We start from the raw sequence: 16,505 nt of genomic DNA, 5'->3' as shown, positions 1-16,505 counted from the left end.
TAATATCTCAAACTTAGTTCTCTTACATCCCAGTCATGTGTTACTTTCAGTACTCAATGACCAAAAGCAAAAAAGACAAAAGTGGGGCAGGGGAGTGAAATGGAGATAGAAAAAGGATAGAGAGACATAGGGAGAAAAAGAAAGGGAGAGAGAAAAGAAGAGAGGAGAGAGTAGAAGAGGATGTTATTACTTTTATGAATGTTAAATAGAGGATGCTGGGTAGGGAGGAAAATGATGATAGTGGTAGGGAAAAAAGAATATGGAAATAAGGAAAAAGTTGTCACCTAACAAGCATAGCTACTGTGGCTATAATTTTGCAGCTATTTAACCCGATTGTTGAATTAGGAAGATGTATGCACCTTGCCTTCACAGAGGTGGCTTGGTGTGATGAAATAGATTTTAAAAAGAAAGAAAGAAAGAAAGAGAGAAAGAAAGAAAGAAAGAAAGAAAAGAAAGAAAAGAAAGAAAACTTCCAGAGAGATGCCTCTGTTGGAATCTATTTCCACCACTGAAGTGCAGAGTGACCTTGGTCAAGTTACATAACTTATTTACTTTTCTTTCCCCCTGTGAGGAATGGTGATAGAATATCCACCAACCCTACCCACCATCGGGTTATCTGAGGACCCAATGAGATCACTTTTGTGTAAAAGCTCTTTGAAAGCTGCAAAGCACCAAAATAACATATAATACATAGCCAACCACAAGGAAGCTGCAGGCTGTTCATGGACCTGGCAGTTGAAAGTCAAATGCCAGGCCCACGAACAGAAAATGGAGAAGACGGATCACCTCCTTTTTAAGAAGAAGGCAGTTATCCCATAGCCAGAGTTTTAAAACCACCTTTGACATTATTTGCGTGTTTACTATTAAGCTACAGAGCATAAGCAATTTTATTTTAGCATTGTGATTATAAAAGTAATGGTTCAAAGAGGTGTTGGGAGAAGGGAAGCAATGTATTCAGGACTGAGAAGTGTTCTCAGGGGACTGGGTCACTTGGCCCCCTTTCCAGAGCACTGGGAGATGCCTGCAAAGCGTGAAAGCTCCCAAGGGGCTTGCATCTGCCTCTCTGCCCTCTCCTGAGCGGCGCAGAGCCAACTGCAGAGCTGGAGAGAAATGAGCCTGACAGATCCTCCTGTGACCTCCCAGCCCGGTGCCTCCTGTCAGAGCCAGCCAGCCAGGGGTGGAGATGGATTCCGTGAGCACCGGGGCGAATGCAGGATCAGAGCTGCTGACACACTGACCTCTCGCCTTTGACAGCCCCTCAAACTGCTGGGGCTCCAGAAAGGAGATAGACATTTGCAACAGAGATGACAAAAGGCTTTTCCCTCCAACTGCTCAGCTTGTGGTACTGGATTTTGGAGGATTAAAAAACAAACAAACAAAACTACTGCTTATCCTCTCTGGGTTTATCAAGTGTTTTATCACATTTTTATAAAATATAGCCTTAGCCTAAGAGCCTTGTTTGCATGAGGGTGTGTCCAGTTCATGGGTGGAAAATTTCCATAATTCTTTCGATTCTGTTTTATGTCCCTCCCTCCTTTGTTCAGTGGTTCAGAGTCTCTCTTGTGATCCTAATATGCTCTAATCCTAAGGATTAACTTTGAGATTTTAAAGCTTCAAGGACCAAAATGGTGGGGAAAAAAGAAATCAGAGCTCTTTGGGGAATAGGGTCAAACATTTGCCAAATGTCTGTATGAAGAGCAGATATAACTCTTTTCTTACTTAGTCAACCATCCAATTATATTTTTAAATGGTTATTCAGCCAATACTGTGTCAAAGGCACCATATGCCCTTTTCTTTTAATCCTTCAATTCAGCAAATTAACTGAGGTGACCAATTTCGTCACTAAAATGGTCACATTGGTTGTGCACTTATGTCTCTTTTCCACTTGTGGTTTTTCCCAACTCCTGTGTCTGAGACAGGTGTTGACAATTGTTATTGTGTGATGGGAATATTTAGAAACACCAGCACAGTTGGGTTGACAAATGTCTTCATCAGGAAGTCATGAATTGGCTTGTGATAAGGAAAGTTCGATTTGAAAACCATCTTCCCCTTGGTCTCAATTGGACTTTCTCTTTCTTTTGCTGCTCTCTGTTGAGAATTCTGCCCTTTCAGTCTCTGCAAAGCCTGTCTTGCTGGCACTCTCCTACATACACATGCCTGCCTTGTAATCATCTTACCACTTTCTAAGAGAAAGTTGTAGACTCATACAGTAAGAAACAAAAGTTGGTGTCAGCTCTCTCTTAGGCAATAGACTTCAGAAACAAAAGAAAAAGATGCTACACGCCAAGATGCATAAGCAATCAGTTCTGAAACCACACTGGTCTTTCACCAGCACCAGAATGAGCCACATCCCAGGCAGCCTGGTGAGCAAATTCTGAGGCTTTCTTTTCATTACAAGGCAAAAGCCCATCGCACTGCCATCAGCCTGCAGCACACTTTTTAACTTAAAAGCAAATTCTTATTCTTTGAAGACTAAACATTAAAAAAAACCAAACCACCCTTAAACCTCAACAGATTTCAGTCTCTCTGGAAAAGCAGTTGATAAATACACTCAAACTGTGAATATATTTTCACACTGTTAAGCATTTATTTATTTAAAAATAATATATGTTTCTGGAAAAAGCTCTCTTTTGAAAATCTCCCCAGGGTCAGATCACGTACATATAGTCTGTGGAATCAAGGCCTTGTAGGTAAGAGAAATTATTTTTGTCGTATGAATTCCTCAGGAAAGAAGATCATGCCAGGATAGGCATCTACTTTTTTTTCTTTTTAATTTAGATTCTCCACCCTATAATAATCTACTAAAAATTGTATTTCTGGTAGCTTTGTAATGTGTCAACTTGTTGAGGATGAACTACATTTCCCAAATTTCTGTTCCTGTATGTTTCAAGTGCAGGTGGGCTATAAGAAAGCTGCTGTGGGAGATGCAGAGGGGGGAAGGGAAGCAGCAGCCCTATTCTCGCTCATCCACACTGTTGCTTACCTGCTGGCTCATCTCATCGGTGTGAGGCTGTGGCCAGCCTTACACCTGTCTCATCATCCCTGGATTCTCCTTCAGCTTCTCTGATTCCTGCACCAGGTGAGCAGAAAGGAGCAACTGCTCTCCACACAGTGATAAGACATTTGCTTGCCAGAGGGTGGGGAATAAATCCCATGAAAAATCAGGGACCTGCAACCCCAGTGAAATGTCTAGGTGTCCAGTCTGTGGCATGTTAAGGTACCCTTTCTGACCCATTTACTGAGTGACCCCAAAAGCTACCGGGTGTGAGCAGGGGCCCAGAACAAGAGCAAGCTCTATAAGAAGCCCAGACCGCCACTGATTGTTACCAAACGCAAATTCATGTGCCCAAGGCACAGTGAGACCAAATAAACGTTGGAGTTTCGAGCAAAGAAAGGTTTATTGCAGGGCCATGCAAAGAGGCGAGGTGACTCATGCCTCCCAAAACCCTGAACTCCCCGAAGGGTTTCAGCAAAACATTTTTTAAAGGCCAGGTGAGGGCGGGGTCGGTCGCAGCATATATGATCAGTTTGTGCACGATTCTCTGATTGGTTGATGTTGAAGTAACAGGGCAGTGTCACGGGGGTTAACATTATCAATCCTTAGGCCCCAGGAGGTCTAGGGGTTTATGATCATCAAGTAGTTAATTTCTTCCATTTGGTGGTGGTTTTAGCATCTGTAAAACAACTCAGGAAGTGTGCATCACATACTATTATCTAGGTACTTCAGAGAGGAGATACAGCAGAGGACGGGTCTGTCCCAGGAAGGCCCCATAGGGTCCTGATCAGTTACACTCAGGCTATCTAATCCAGAAGATCCAATGGTGCTTGAAATGTCACTGCCAGATAGGGATGCTATTTAGAGCCTCTTTCAGATTCCTATAGGTGGATCACAGTGCAAATCCTTAGGATTTTAGAATAAAGCCCTCCTCTGTGGATAACTATTCTTCTTTTAAGAAACAGCTTACATTTTGCTACTGGGTCTTAGTAGAAATTGAATGCTTGGCCATGGGTCACTAAGGTACTGTGTGACCTGAGCTGTCTAATGGTAGGGACAATGGTCCCTGAAGGATTTCCCTTTACCACTGAAGGAAAGTGGTAAAAGGAAATCCTCCCAGTGCCAGAATTTTGAGCACTGCCCCTGGTTGTCCATTTTGCTTGGAAGGAGAGATGTCCAGAAGTACAAGTCTACACTAATTTATGGGCCATGGCTAATACTCGGCTGGAAGATCAAAAGAATTGGAAGGAATGTGATTGAAAAATTGGTGTCAGAGAGATCTGGAGGAAAAGTAGGTTGACAGATCTCTCCAAATAGGCATGGTATGTGAAGATATTTGTGTTCTATGTGAATGCTCACCAAAGGGTGAACTCAACAGGGAAATATTTTAAAAATCAGATGGAGAGGATGAGCCATTCTGTGGACATCAGTCAGCCTCTTTCTCCAGCAACTGTTGTCATTGCCCAAATGGCTCATGAGTAAAGTGACCATGGTGGCAGAGATGAAAGTTATGCAGGGGCACAGCAACATAGATGTCTACTTACCAGGGGCCACCTGACTATGACTGCTGCAGAGAGCCCAATCTGCTAATAACAGAGGTCAACAGTGAACCCCTCTCATGGCACCATTCCCAGCTACTAACTAGCCAACCTGTTGGCAGGTTGATTACATTAGATCAGATCTTCCCTCATAGAAGGGGCAGTGCTTTGTTCTTACTGGAATAGGCACTTACGCTAGATACAGATTTGTCCTCCCTGCTCACAATGCTTCTGCCCAAACCACCGCCAAAACCATACACAGAAGGACTTATTCACTACCATGGTATTTCACAAAGTATCAGTTCTGACCAAGAAACTTATTTCACAGCAAATGAGGTACAGCAATTGCCTCGTGCAGCTCACTGGTCTTATCATGTTTCCCATCACCCTGAAGCAGCTGGCTTGATAGAATGATGGAATGGCCTTTTGAAGACTCAGTTATGGTCAGCTGTCCAGGATGCAAATATGCTCTAAATCATCATCCAATATTTATTTTTGTTTCTCCCACAGTCAGTATGCATGGGCCTGGGAACAAGGGGCGATGATGAGAAAGGCTCCTTTCACTATTGTCCCTGGTGAACCACTAAACTGCTGCTTGCAGTCTCTATGATGTTAGGATATGCTTGTCTAGAGTTCCAAAGGGAGGAGTGCTTCCACCAGGGCACCCAATGATGACTCTGTTGAACTGGAGTGCCCCTTGACTCATGCCATTGAATCAACAGGCACAGAAGGGAGTGACTGAACCTGCACTGCTTCTACACAAAGAGGTAAAGGGGGGTGTCTCCAATGTTAAAGATCCTCTAGGTTGCCTCTCAGTATTCCCATACTCTGTGATTAAGCTACATCAACTCAGTTAACAGGACTCCTAATGACCCAGACCCCTCAGGACTGAAGACTTTGTTCACCCCACCAGGCAAAGATCCACAACTAGCTGAAGTGTTTGCTGAAGATGAAAGGAATATGGAATGGGTAGTGGAAGGAAGTAGTTATAAATACCAGCTATGACCACACAACCAGTTGCAGATATAAGTACTGGAATAGTTATGAGTATTTCTTCCTTACTATGATATGACCATGTATATGTATGTATAATTATATATAGTTTATATGCATATATGCATATAAATATATATATATATTTACCCAATTATTTTTGCATTTGTCCTCTTTCTCATGCCCTTATCTAACATAAGATGTGTTAATAGTAGTAGACTTAATATCTCAGTATATAAATTATAGGATAGCAGAGGGGAAATGTGAATTAGCAAGGAGCACACTAAAATCAAACATCACCCAAAGTCAAAAAACAATTTTTGGATCCTCTTCTGGGGAAAGGTTAATGTGTTTGGGTGGTACTTGGGATAGATGCATCATGTTAGGTAGAGACATGGCTGTGTTATTATCTTTATTTGGAGAGTAAGTATGATGTAAAGAAACGTGTTCGAGTGCCAAGTTGTTAAGAACTAACTTTGTAATGAGTGAACTTGAGGAGGCTGAACTATATTTCCCAGAATCTCTCTCCTGTATATTTCTGGTTAGAGTGGGCAGAGGGACATTCTTGTGAAAAATTTGGAGGGGGTGTGTGAGGCTGCAACCATTTCATAGCTCGTACAAGTTGCCTTTTCTCTGCCGTCTCACCTCCTGCAAGAGACGGTAGCTGGGCCTGTCACTGCTCTGCCTTCCCTGGATCCTCCTCCAGCTCCTCCAACTCCTGGGCCTGGTACGTGTGTTTAGCTCTGTGATGAAGGGCCCTGCTTTTGCAGGACATCCATGCAATCAAGGTCAGAGGCATTAGAACTGATACAAGTTTCAATCTCTCCCTTTGAGCTACAGCTTGTGCCTCTGGATTCCAGCTTGTTCTAAAATAGGCTCTTCCCCATTTTACATACACCTTCTTTTCCTGACAGCCTTTCCTTGGACTTCAAGCTCCAACATCAGATGTGAAGACAACAATCTTACAGACATGAATTAACCACACACAACAATTACATAGGGTCAAATCCCTGTAACTATATTATACAAGTATCCCCTAATGTTTCTGCTTCTGTAATTGAACCCTGACTAACACAGTATTTTGGTTGAATTTTAAAAGGTTACATTCTTTAAAAAAAAAACTCAATTTTTTAAAGGGATAAATGACATACAGTAAAATGCACATATTTAAATTGTACAATTTGATAAGTTTTGACACTTGCATACACCCATGAAACCATCATTATAATCAAGAGAGTGAAAATACTCATCAGCCTCAAAAATCTACTTTGTCCTCTTTCTAACCTCCCCCCACCCCTCACTGCTTCTCCCTCCCCACCTCTCCAGGCAACCACTGATGTGCTTTCTCCTATTCTAGATTAGTTTGCATTTACTAGAGTTTTATTTTATTTTTTAGTTCTTTTTTTGTTTTTTGTTTTTGGCCATACCACGTGGCTTGTGGGATCTTAGTTCCCCAACCAGGTTTTGAACCCAGGCCCTGGCAGCGAAAGTGCCAAGTCCTAACCACTGGACCACCAAAGAATTCCCTCTAGAGTTTTATATACATGGAATCATACAATACACACTCTTTTTTGTCTCTCTTATTTCACTCAGCATAATTATTTTGAGATTCATCTCTGTTGTTATGTGTTCATTTTAAAATAGTTGAATCTAAAAGGTTAAATTCTCTTTTTTTAAAATCTAAGTATAATTGGCTTATAATGTTGTGTTAATTTCAAGTGTACAGCAAAGTATTTCAGTTAGACATCTATCTATCTATCTATCTATCTATCTATTTTTTTCTATCTATCTATCTATCCATCTGTCTGTCTATCTATCTATCCTTTTTCAGATTCTTTTCCCTTATAGTTTATTACAAAATAAAAGGTTAAATTCTTAATGAACAACATTTTGTTTAAATATAGGTCAAACACAAGCATTTAGATGCAGCGTGATAAACGGCTGGGCATAATTCAGAGAAACAGGAGTCCAGGCAATCAGAGGTGATACATTGGGAGCACTTCCTGATGGCAGGAGGACCTAGAGATGGCAGGAGCATGAGCCTCTTTGGAAAGGGCTTTGAAAGGCTGGACTCTGTGTAAAACAGAAATCTTGACCAGTGGAATAGGGCTGGACTGCGCCATCTCCAAAGGTTATTCTAGGAGACTAGGGAGGGACCAGACACCACCCACTGAATTTTGAGTGTGGCACCTTCAGAGAGAAACATGGAATGACAGCAGCCTGAATACAGATGAGTCATTCTTGCTCTCACCTTGCTTCAGCACCATCAACATATGAATTCAGCAGCCACACGGGGTCCCTGAAAGCCTCCAAATATGAGTCATAGAAAGCAACATAATGTAGTGGGCATTTGACTGAAAAGCAGGAGAACTGGATGTTAACCCAGATCTGGCACCTATTAGCTGTGGGACTATGAATAAATCAGATTCTGTTTCTGAGTCTCATTTCCTCAACTGTAAACTGAAGGAGCTGGATTATGTGATCTTGAAGATCTCTTCAGTCTATGCATCTAAGAGTGGGATAATAAAGGCCTAGAAGAGGAACAGGTGTTGTCATGCCAAGAACCATGTAGACAACCTGAATCAAATCCCCATGTGTAACTGTAGGCACTACAGCAGAGCCAGCCATCCACCCATCCATTCACCCATCCATCCATTCATCCATCCATCCATCCATCCATCTATTCATCCATTCAGTAAATATTTAGTCAACACCAATATGTACAAGACATCGTGCTCAGCAGTGGAGACAAGAAGATCAATGTGACCCAACGCCTTTCTTCAAGAGGCTCACAGTTCAGTAAGAGAAAACAAACTAATTACAACATTTGATAATTTTAATAAATGCGTTAAGAGCAAAGATGGTGTTTTGGTAATATTTTGATTTTCAGAACCTTATACAGAGTAAGAGGAAGATAATTTTTGTTACTGAAATAACTGAATATGAGTACATTTAGGGCAAAGGGCACTTCAGAAAGTACTACGTGAAGATACAAGAGGGAGAGATTAAAAATGTTAATCTCAAGCATTGTCCCTTTAGGAAACTCATGGTCACCCTTTTTCCTTGGCATATCATACCACATCATATCATATCTAGTTATATATTTCTTATATGTACTAATTACTCAGCAAGCCTTTAGGAAGGAAGAGAAAAGAGAAAAAAATTCTAAGTCTACTCTCCATATAGCTAAACAGGTAACCATCAATTTTCGCTATTAGAAGAGGCCCAAACTGGGAAGCCACAAACTTTCTAAGCAAAGGATACATCATCTAGAATTGGCCAAATTTAATTAATCCAATATTATTAACTTACACTTTTAAATATAAAGGCAATAATTTTAAACCCGAGGTTCATCCTCATAAAAAAAATATGTTTTTGAGGTTTATGTGATAAACGCTAATGTATTTACTTATTAGCATCTAAATTTTCCAGAGATGGCTTTAAATCAATACATTTCTGTTTTCAAAAAAATTCTCCTGTATTCTTTTCAATTTTATCAGAATGAGACAGCTTTAGGTGAATTGATTAAAAGAGAAGAAACAGCTTATACCAACAGAGAAACTCTGACCATCATTTTTATTTTTTGTTCTTAACATATACAGTTGAAGATACTAGTAGACAAACAGCATATGCCTATTTTAATAGCTTAACCTTAAATGCTTAGCTATTCAACAGACCTGGGTGAAATCTGTTCCTCTCTCTGACTTCCCCAAAGCCAGCAAGCTGGGTCATGTGGCTGGCTGATCTCCCAACACCACCTACCTCCATTCCATGAGATGCCGTCAGATCCCACCCAAAGGAGCCAGTCGTCCCCATGAAACAATGAACAATTCTTACAAGACACAAGTGGAGCTCTGTTACTGTGGCACAGGAAGACTCGATAAGATCTCCCAACCACAGCATTCTTTTGTGTCAGCAGACGCAAGTGGGATGTTCCTTCTGCAGCTCTTACGGTGCAAGAGGAAGCAGGCTTTGAAACACAATGTTCATTGAAATCGGCTTTCATCTAAGGAATCCCGTGGTGGCTCCTGCTTCACGATGTACATTCTGTCTGCAGCTGAGCTCTCCTGATGCATTTCCGCTGTTTGTTCTGCGGGGGAAGGCAGCACCTTTATGAGACTCACTCTTACTAGGTAAAGGGCATCACATTGTGCTAGGCAAAGCATACTGTGTCAGGATGTCTCCAGGGAGTCTGGAGCCTAGAAGGAACATTAAAAATAAAATTTAGAAAAACGGTCAAAGCCTCCGCCATCCTGGCTCACTGATGAAGCACTAGCTCTGTCAGGGGAGGAACATAAAGCTGCCCAGATGACTCTTGGGCAGCACATGTATGCTTGGTGACCTTTGGAGCAGGAAGTATTTGTTGCTTTAGTTATTGCAGTGGGCACAATGCCACAGGCCACAAATAGTGGTACTTAATTATGGTCTGAGTGCTATGGACACTCAGAGAACCTGCCCAGTAGCATGTTGTTCTCCATTATTCATTGTGAGGTGATTGTGGCTCTCAAAAGACAAAAATGGGGAAGAGGAAGTAATCCACAGTGTCAAATCATAGGTAAGAAGTTTCTCCATCCTATTGTCCTAAGTTATTAATAATTCATCTTCTTTTCAGAGAAAAACATTCTGGATTAATAAAGAGTCTCTCCGATTAAGAAGAGGTCTAAATCAATACATGGAGAAATAAGCCAACGCTGTTCAGTACATTTTTCCTTCTTTCTAGACACCTCCTCCCATATATCACTGCCCTTCCTTCTCTGCTCCACTCCACCTAGACTAACCAACTTATAACGCAAAGTAAGCTAAACAATTAACTCTCAATATGGATGGAAGAGTGGAAATGATACTTTTCCACTTCCATGGCACTTAACTCTGCATATATTTTTTTTCCCTTGACACCCAAAATAAGCTGGAGAAGTAAAGCAGGCATTGCCTATTTCAGCGATAGTGGGAATCGGCAGAGAGACAGAACAGGGTCAAAGACCCTTAAATTTCATAAAGAACTGGCAAGCAGTACCTGAATGAAAACTCATGTGTGGGGTTCCTGGCCCAGGCCCTGTTCATCAGATTGGGTCCCCTAGACATGTGGACAGGTGATCAGTCTTCAATCTGACCATCAAGCCTGGCTTTCATCACCACCAGAGGGCTAAAGTCCTACATATGTCTATGTGTTCATGTGAAGGTAGATGTGACAGATATACAAGGAGATACTGATACTGGAAAACTTGAAAAACCTCTAAGTTATTTCTTGGAATCCAGTGTACTTATTCTAGTCTAAAAAGAACAGACGTCAATTTTGTAAGTGGCACAGGACACAAGAAAATGACAACCCAGGGAGTTAACTTTCCCAAGAAGGAAAGAATCGAAAGAGTCCCAAGAAATCAAAATTCTAGTTAAACCCCATGAGGAGGACCCCAAACTGCTCTCTAAATGGCTGATCTTTAGCTGAGCTAACAACAGAACTCTTTTTTTTTTTTCATAAATGTATTTATTTATTTATTTTTGGCTGTGCTGGGTCTTCGTTGCTGCGCGCGGGTTTTCTCTAGTTGTGGTGAACGGGGCTACTCTTCGTTGTGGCGTGCGGGCTTCTCATTGTGGTGGCTTCTGTTGCTGCAGAGCATGGGCTCCAGGCACACGAGCTTCAGTAGTTGTAGCACGCAGGCTCAGTAGATGTGGCGCATGGGCTTAGTTGCTCCATGGCATGTGGGATCTTCCTGGACCAGGGCTCGAACCCACATCCCTTGCATTGGCAGGTGGATTCTTAACCACTGCACCACCAGGGAAGTCCCCAGAACTCTTGAATACCTGGAAATTTTGTGGAGTATTCTCTGGGATATTCTTGGGAAAGGATTTGCCCAAATCTAGGTATAGCAAAAGTTTCTGGTGACCTTTCCCCTACATCTGACTTGAAGAGCTCATTCCTGATTGCAGTAGGTTTATGGAAAAGAGAATTTATATTAGCAGTTGTCTTTGGATAGAAAACACACATGAAACTATCACTTCTTCAATCATCCTTTTCCCTCAACCCTGGTTAAAAGAATAAAATAAAATTAAATGACAAAATAAAATGGATAACTACACTGATGTGTATAAAATTGATGACTAATAAGGACCTGCTGTATAAAAAAATAAATAAAATTAAATTTAAAAACAATGGATAACTAGTGATCAAAACTTTGTAAAAGGGATTCCTGCATTGAGTAGGATATTCTGGGGTTCTTCCTAATTTTAAGATTTTATAGCCTTAAAAATCCTAGGAGAATAATGCTGGTGCATATCATTTATATACGTATATCGGTGTTCTTTGGGTTAGGACCACATAAATAATATCCAGAAGAGATATCACATGGTAGATTAGAGCACATGTAATTCAGTTCATTTTATTTATTTATTTCTTCAAGTTTTTTGAGATATAATTGACATACAGCACTATATAAGTTAAGGTGTATAGCATAATAATTTGGCCTACATACCTCATGAAATGATCACCATAATAAGTTTAGTGAACATCCGTCATCTCATATAGACACAAAATTAAAGAAATAGAAAAATATATTTTTCCTTGTAATGAGAACTGTTAGAATTTACTCTCTCAACAACTTTCATATAGAACACACAGCAGTGTTCATTATATTTATCATGCTGTACATTACATTCTTAGTATTTATTTATCTTATAACTGGAAGTTTTTAACTTTTGACTACCTTCATCCTATTCCTCCTATCCCTATCCCCTGCCTCTGGTTACCACAAATCTGATATTTTTTTAAATGAGTTTGTCTGTTTGTTTGTTTTTGAAATATAATTGATCTTCAACACTATGTTAGTTCCTGGTACACAACATAGTGATTCATCAGTTCATTTTTTTTTTTTTTCTTCAAAACTTGGAATTATATCCTCTTTTCCCCCTGTCCGAAGAGACTGATTTTTTTTTTTTTTAATTTATTTTGGTTGGGTCTTCATTTCTGTGCGAGGGCTTTCTCTAGTTGTGGCAAGTGGGGGCCACTCTTCATCGCGGTGCGCGGGCCTCTCACTACCGCGGCCTCTCTTGTTGAGGAGCACAGGCTCCAGACGCGCAGGCTCAGTAACTGTGGCTCACGGGCCCAGCCGCTCCGCGGCATGTGGGATCCTCCCAGACCGGGGCACAAACCCGTGTCCTCTGCATTGGCAGGCAGACTCCCAACCACTGCACCACCAGGGAAGCCCCATCAGCTCATTTTAATTCAGGCAAAAAATACGTGCTAAATACCTGCTGTGTGCCCAGGACTCTATAACTTTTAGAAAATAAAAAGATAAATCTCTGCCCTCAAGGACATCACAGTATGGTCCGAAGGCAATCATATAAACAGATGATTTTGGTATAATATAGCATGTGCTGAGTGGAGTGATACCCAGGTTAGCATGGGCCTTAACTGGGACCCTAACTCACCTTACTAAGGAACAGTAAATTCTTCTAAAGGAGGTAATGCCTGAGATGACACTCAAGGCTTGAAATGTAATTATCTAGGTGAAGAAGGTAGGGAAGGAAATTCTAAATAGAAGGACTAATATGAGAAAAGTAAGGAGACCTGATACACTAGGCACATTTGAAAAACTATCATTACTTGGTATTTCTGGAATGTTGACAGTAAGGCAGAAATGGGGCAGGGTACATCTGTAAGGGCCAGGTATGAAGACTGTTCTGAGATTTTAAAGTTTCTGTTAGGATATGGATAAAAGAAATCAGAAGACGATTTAGTTCTTAGCACTTTCTGATACTAAGACTCCAGGAATTAGACAGTGTGAGGTTTGGGATCAAAGCAACTGAAAAGGCAAGACTGAGGCTATGCTAAGATCAAAAAATTTACTTTAAGGTTATGAAAGGCAACTAGAATTGAAGACAGGGTTAAAACATTACTGACATCTTAGTCAGTTGGTTATGACCTCTTAGGAGAACTTTAAAGAGCATTAGCAACGTGACTCATTTTTTTTCTTCCTTAGAAACCAACACAGCATCTACAAAGGCCTAGGTCCTGACTGCAGTTCTTTGCACCTAAGAATAAATGAGAAAGAAATTGGAACACAAACAAAAAGGGGAAAGGAGAGGATCAAACTCTGCAGGATATGTACAGCATATTTTTAGTGACCTCAAATTATGAGATTAAAAATGGAATGAAAAGGAAATGGTTTTGAAGGTAGATGATTGAATACAACCTCTTGAACTTGCCCTATGGGAAGTAATGAAAGCAAAGATGACTTAAGTTTGTGTGTGTTTAGAAAGTCAGAAACGAGGAATACTGAGAACACTCTTTGGTTGGGAAACTGATAGAAACTACTACTATTAAAATAATTTCAGAATAAGGCAAGAAAGACCTTCATTAAAACAATAAAGTCCACAGGGCCTCAGGAGAGAAGAGGTTTGAGGGATTCCTCAGTGCCTCACCTCCCCTTCCATTCTTCCCAAACCCCATCTCTTAATGACTTAGCAAAATCAAGAAGAGGCAGCTCTGGAGCAACCAGGGCCAGCTATATAATTTGCAGGGCCCAGAACAAAATGAAAATGCAGAACCCCTTATTCAAAAAGCAGAAAACAATGTGCTATCAGAAATATTAGATATAAAGCTTTTTCCTTTCTTCCACAGTCTTTCTCTTGATTTATGGTGTTTTATTAATTTTTAATTTAATGCCATTATAAATAGAGAAAAGATAAAATTTTAAATTCTTATCATGAATTTTACCATTCATCTTTATGTTGTGCATGCCAGTCTTAAAAACAAATATAAAAGCACTTAACTCATATGTAGAATCATCAAAATTACATAATTTGTATTTTGTAGCTCATACATGAATATATATTTTGTGGAAGAGTAGAAATGCTACAGTATACAAACTCAACTATTTTTATTTCACTTCTCAATATTCATTATATTCTACTAACACTCTCTACCTTCAACTTACAGATGGGTAAGGGAGGACTAAAAGGAAAGGTAATAATGGATCACTATCTTTCTCTTTCCTTTATGTCATGATTTCTAGCACATGCGATCGACTAAATCAGGGAAGTAAACATGAACAAGAAAGGATATGATAGAGTTCCTTAGTTGTTCAGGTTTCTTAGAACTCCACTGTTTTCTATCTACGTTTGAAGCAAGTTCTCATTCAAAAGGAAAACATGGCCTCTCATGGTTGCCAGACTGCCCCTCCCCCCCTTACTTCGTCATAGACCTAACTCGCTTGCTTGTACTTGCTTCAAGTCTCAATGAATTCCTATGCTGTGAATTCCTTTGCTGTGCTCAGGGGTCATCATGAACACTCGATGAGAATGGAGCAAAAGGAATCATAGCAATCATGCATAGTGATGTATCTTCTCTGCTCATGCACGTGTTCCATTGTTCTGTTGGTTTCACTTAAAAAACACAAGTTCAAGAATAAAGTTAAGAATCTTAATTTGGCAATAGCAGAGCATTAAACCAAGCCCAAGGCTCTCCTGAGCACTTTGCATGCCCCTGAAGCCAGCCCTGGGGGCAATGGACAAATACTCCTAAAGCTTTTTAAACTATTGTCTAGAGAAACTGCTTCTTCCCAATAATTATTTCTTATTTTGATCACAGAGCTATTTCAGAAAATCTTTTGGGATCAGCAAAGTCTCCTCCAGTTTATAACTCTGCTCCATAGAGACAAGGCAGCAAGACTAACAGCAGTGCAATCTATAACTCAACCTCATAGAAACTAGGCAGTAAGACAGACCAATTGCAGGGAAACACACATGGAGAAATACTTTACTTACCTGAGTCAAAGACTTTTTATTAAATTAGAGATGAAGATTGAAATGATTTGCTCTAATATCTTAATGACTATTACCAATTTTAACCTCACTCACTCAAGATCCTACAACAATGACCCTTGTAGCTAGACCATTGTCTGTTTTTCATTTTGGGCAGAGGAAGTCTGAGCCCATAGGGCTCCCTCGTCAACCAAGAAGCAAGAGGAAATAGGCTAAATGTTACCTTAGGATTCCTCAATATGGGGTATAAGACACCAGGACGCTGCAGGGCTTTTCCTAGGAGATCATAAAGGTATGTAAAGATTGCTTCTTTTGCCTCCTTTGAGTTGCAGTGGTATCATTTTGAGGAACACTGCCTTAGAATGTGGCTCACTTTAAAGAAATTTCTTGGTGATAACATCAACATCTTACATGGCCTTTTTGTATATGTCAGCTAGCATCTATGACTTTGTGTATGTTAAACTAGAATGTCCTGAGGAAAAAGAGCTAATATTGAAGTACCCTGCATAAGGCATGCTGGACACATTTCCTTACCAGAAAAAAAAAAATGGGAAGGCACTCATCCAGGAACTCATAAAAGACACTGCAGAAAATGTTGATTGGCTGTTTTAGCCTCTGCATCTGGAGAGGTATTTATAACCAAATCTTGATTATCAGTGGTAAAAGAGAAAAAGGAAAGAATAGATTATTGGAAACCATGCATCATTCACAAACTTTATTTTAAACAGTTGTTTTTGACTGTCACTTTTCTATCAAAATTTCCACCAGACTTACTAACAAAGAGTCAATTGACAACTCAGTGTTTAATTTCTTTTTATGTCATCTGCTGACCGGCAGGAATAAATGTCAAAGACTGGATCAGAGCATTGTTGGGTAGCCATAAACAAACAAAGGATAACAAGCAAATGACTATTGCACATTGCTATGAAAAAAATGACTAATTTACTTGGACTCTACATGACTATATCATACAACTATAGGAGCTCACAAAGAACAAAACTGGAGCACTGAGCCTATTGTTTGGAGGAACACTTATATCACTTAGCACATAGCTTTTAAATTCCAAGTCATACATTATTATAGAAATGTGAATTCACTCAAAATTAGCAAGAAGTAATTGGCTAGGAAATAATCGGAGATTCTTTTTTTTTTTTAATTTTTATTGGGGTATAGTTGTTTTACAATGCTGTGTTAGTTTCTACTGTACAGCAAAGTGAATC

General features: G+C 40.1%; 1 protein-coding gene across 1 annotated transcript in view; it reads right to left on the bottom strand.

The window, feature by feature from the left end:
* The window catches only part of LOC309635012 (uncharacterized protein), a 375,467-nt gene that overhangs the window by 72,320 nt on the left and 286,642 nt on the right, over window positions 1-16,505 (bottom strand). Inside the window, exon 9 of the mRNA XM_082405758.1 lies at window positions 9,289-9,725. Coding sequence (XP_082261884.1) covers window positions 9,680-9,725 — 46 coding nt within the window. The 3' untranslated portion in view covers window positions 9,289-9,679. The remainder of the gene's footprint in view (window positions 1-9,288; window positions 9,726-16,505) is intronic.

Source organism: Balaenoptera borealis (assembly GCF_965194805.1).
Source record: "Balaenoptera borealis genome assembly, chromosome: 9".
Lineage (NCBI taxonomy): Eukaryota > Metazoa > Chordata > Mammalia > Artiodactyla > Balaenopteridae > Balaenoptera > Balaenoptera borealis.
Note: the sequence above shows the minus strand (reverse complement) of the source record. Positions and strands in the feature narration are given on the sequence as shown.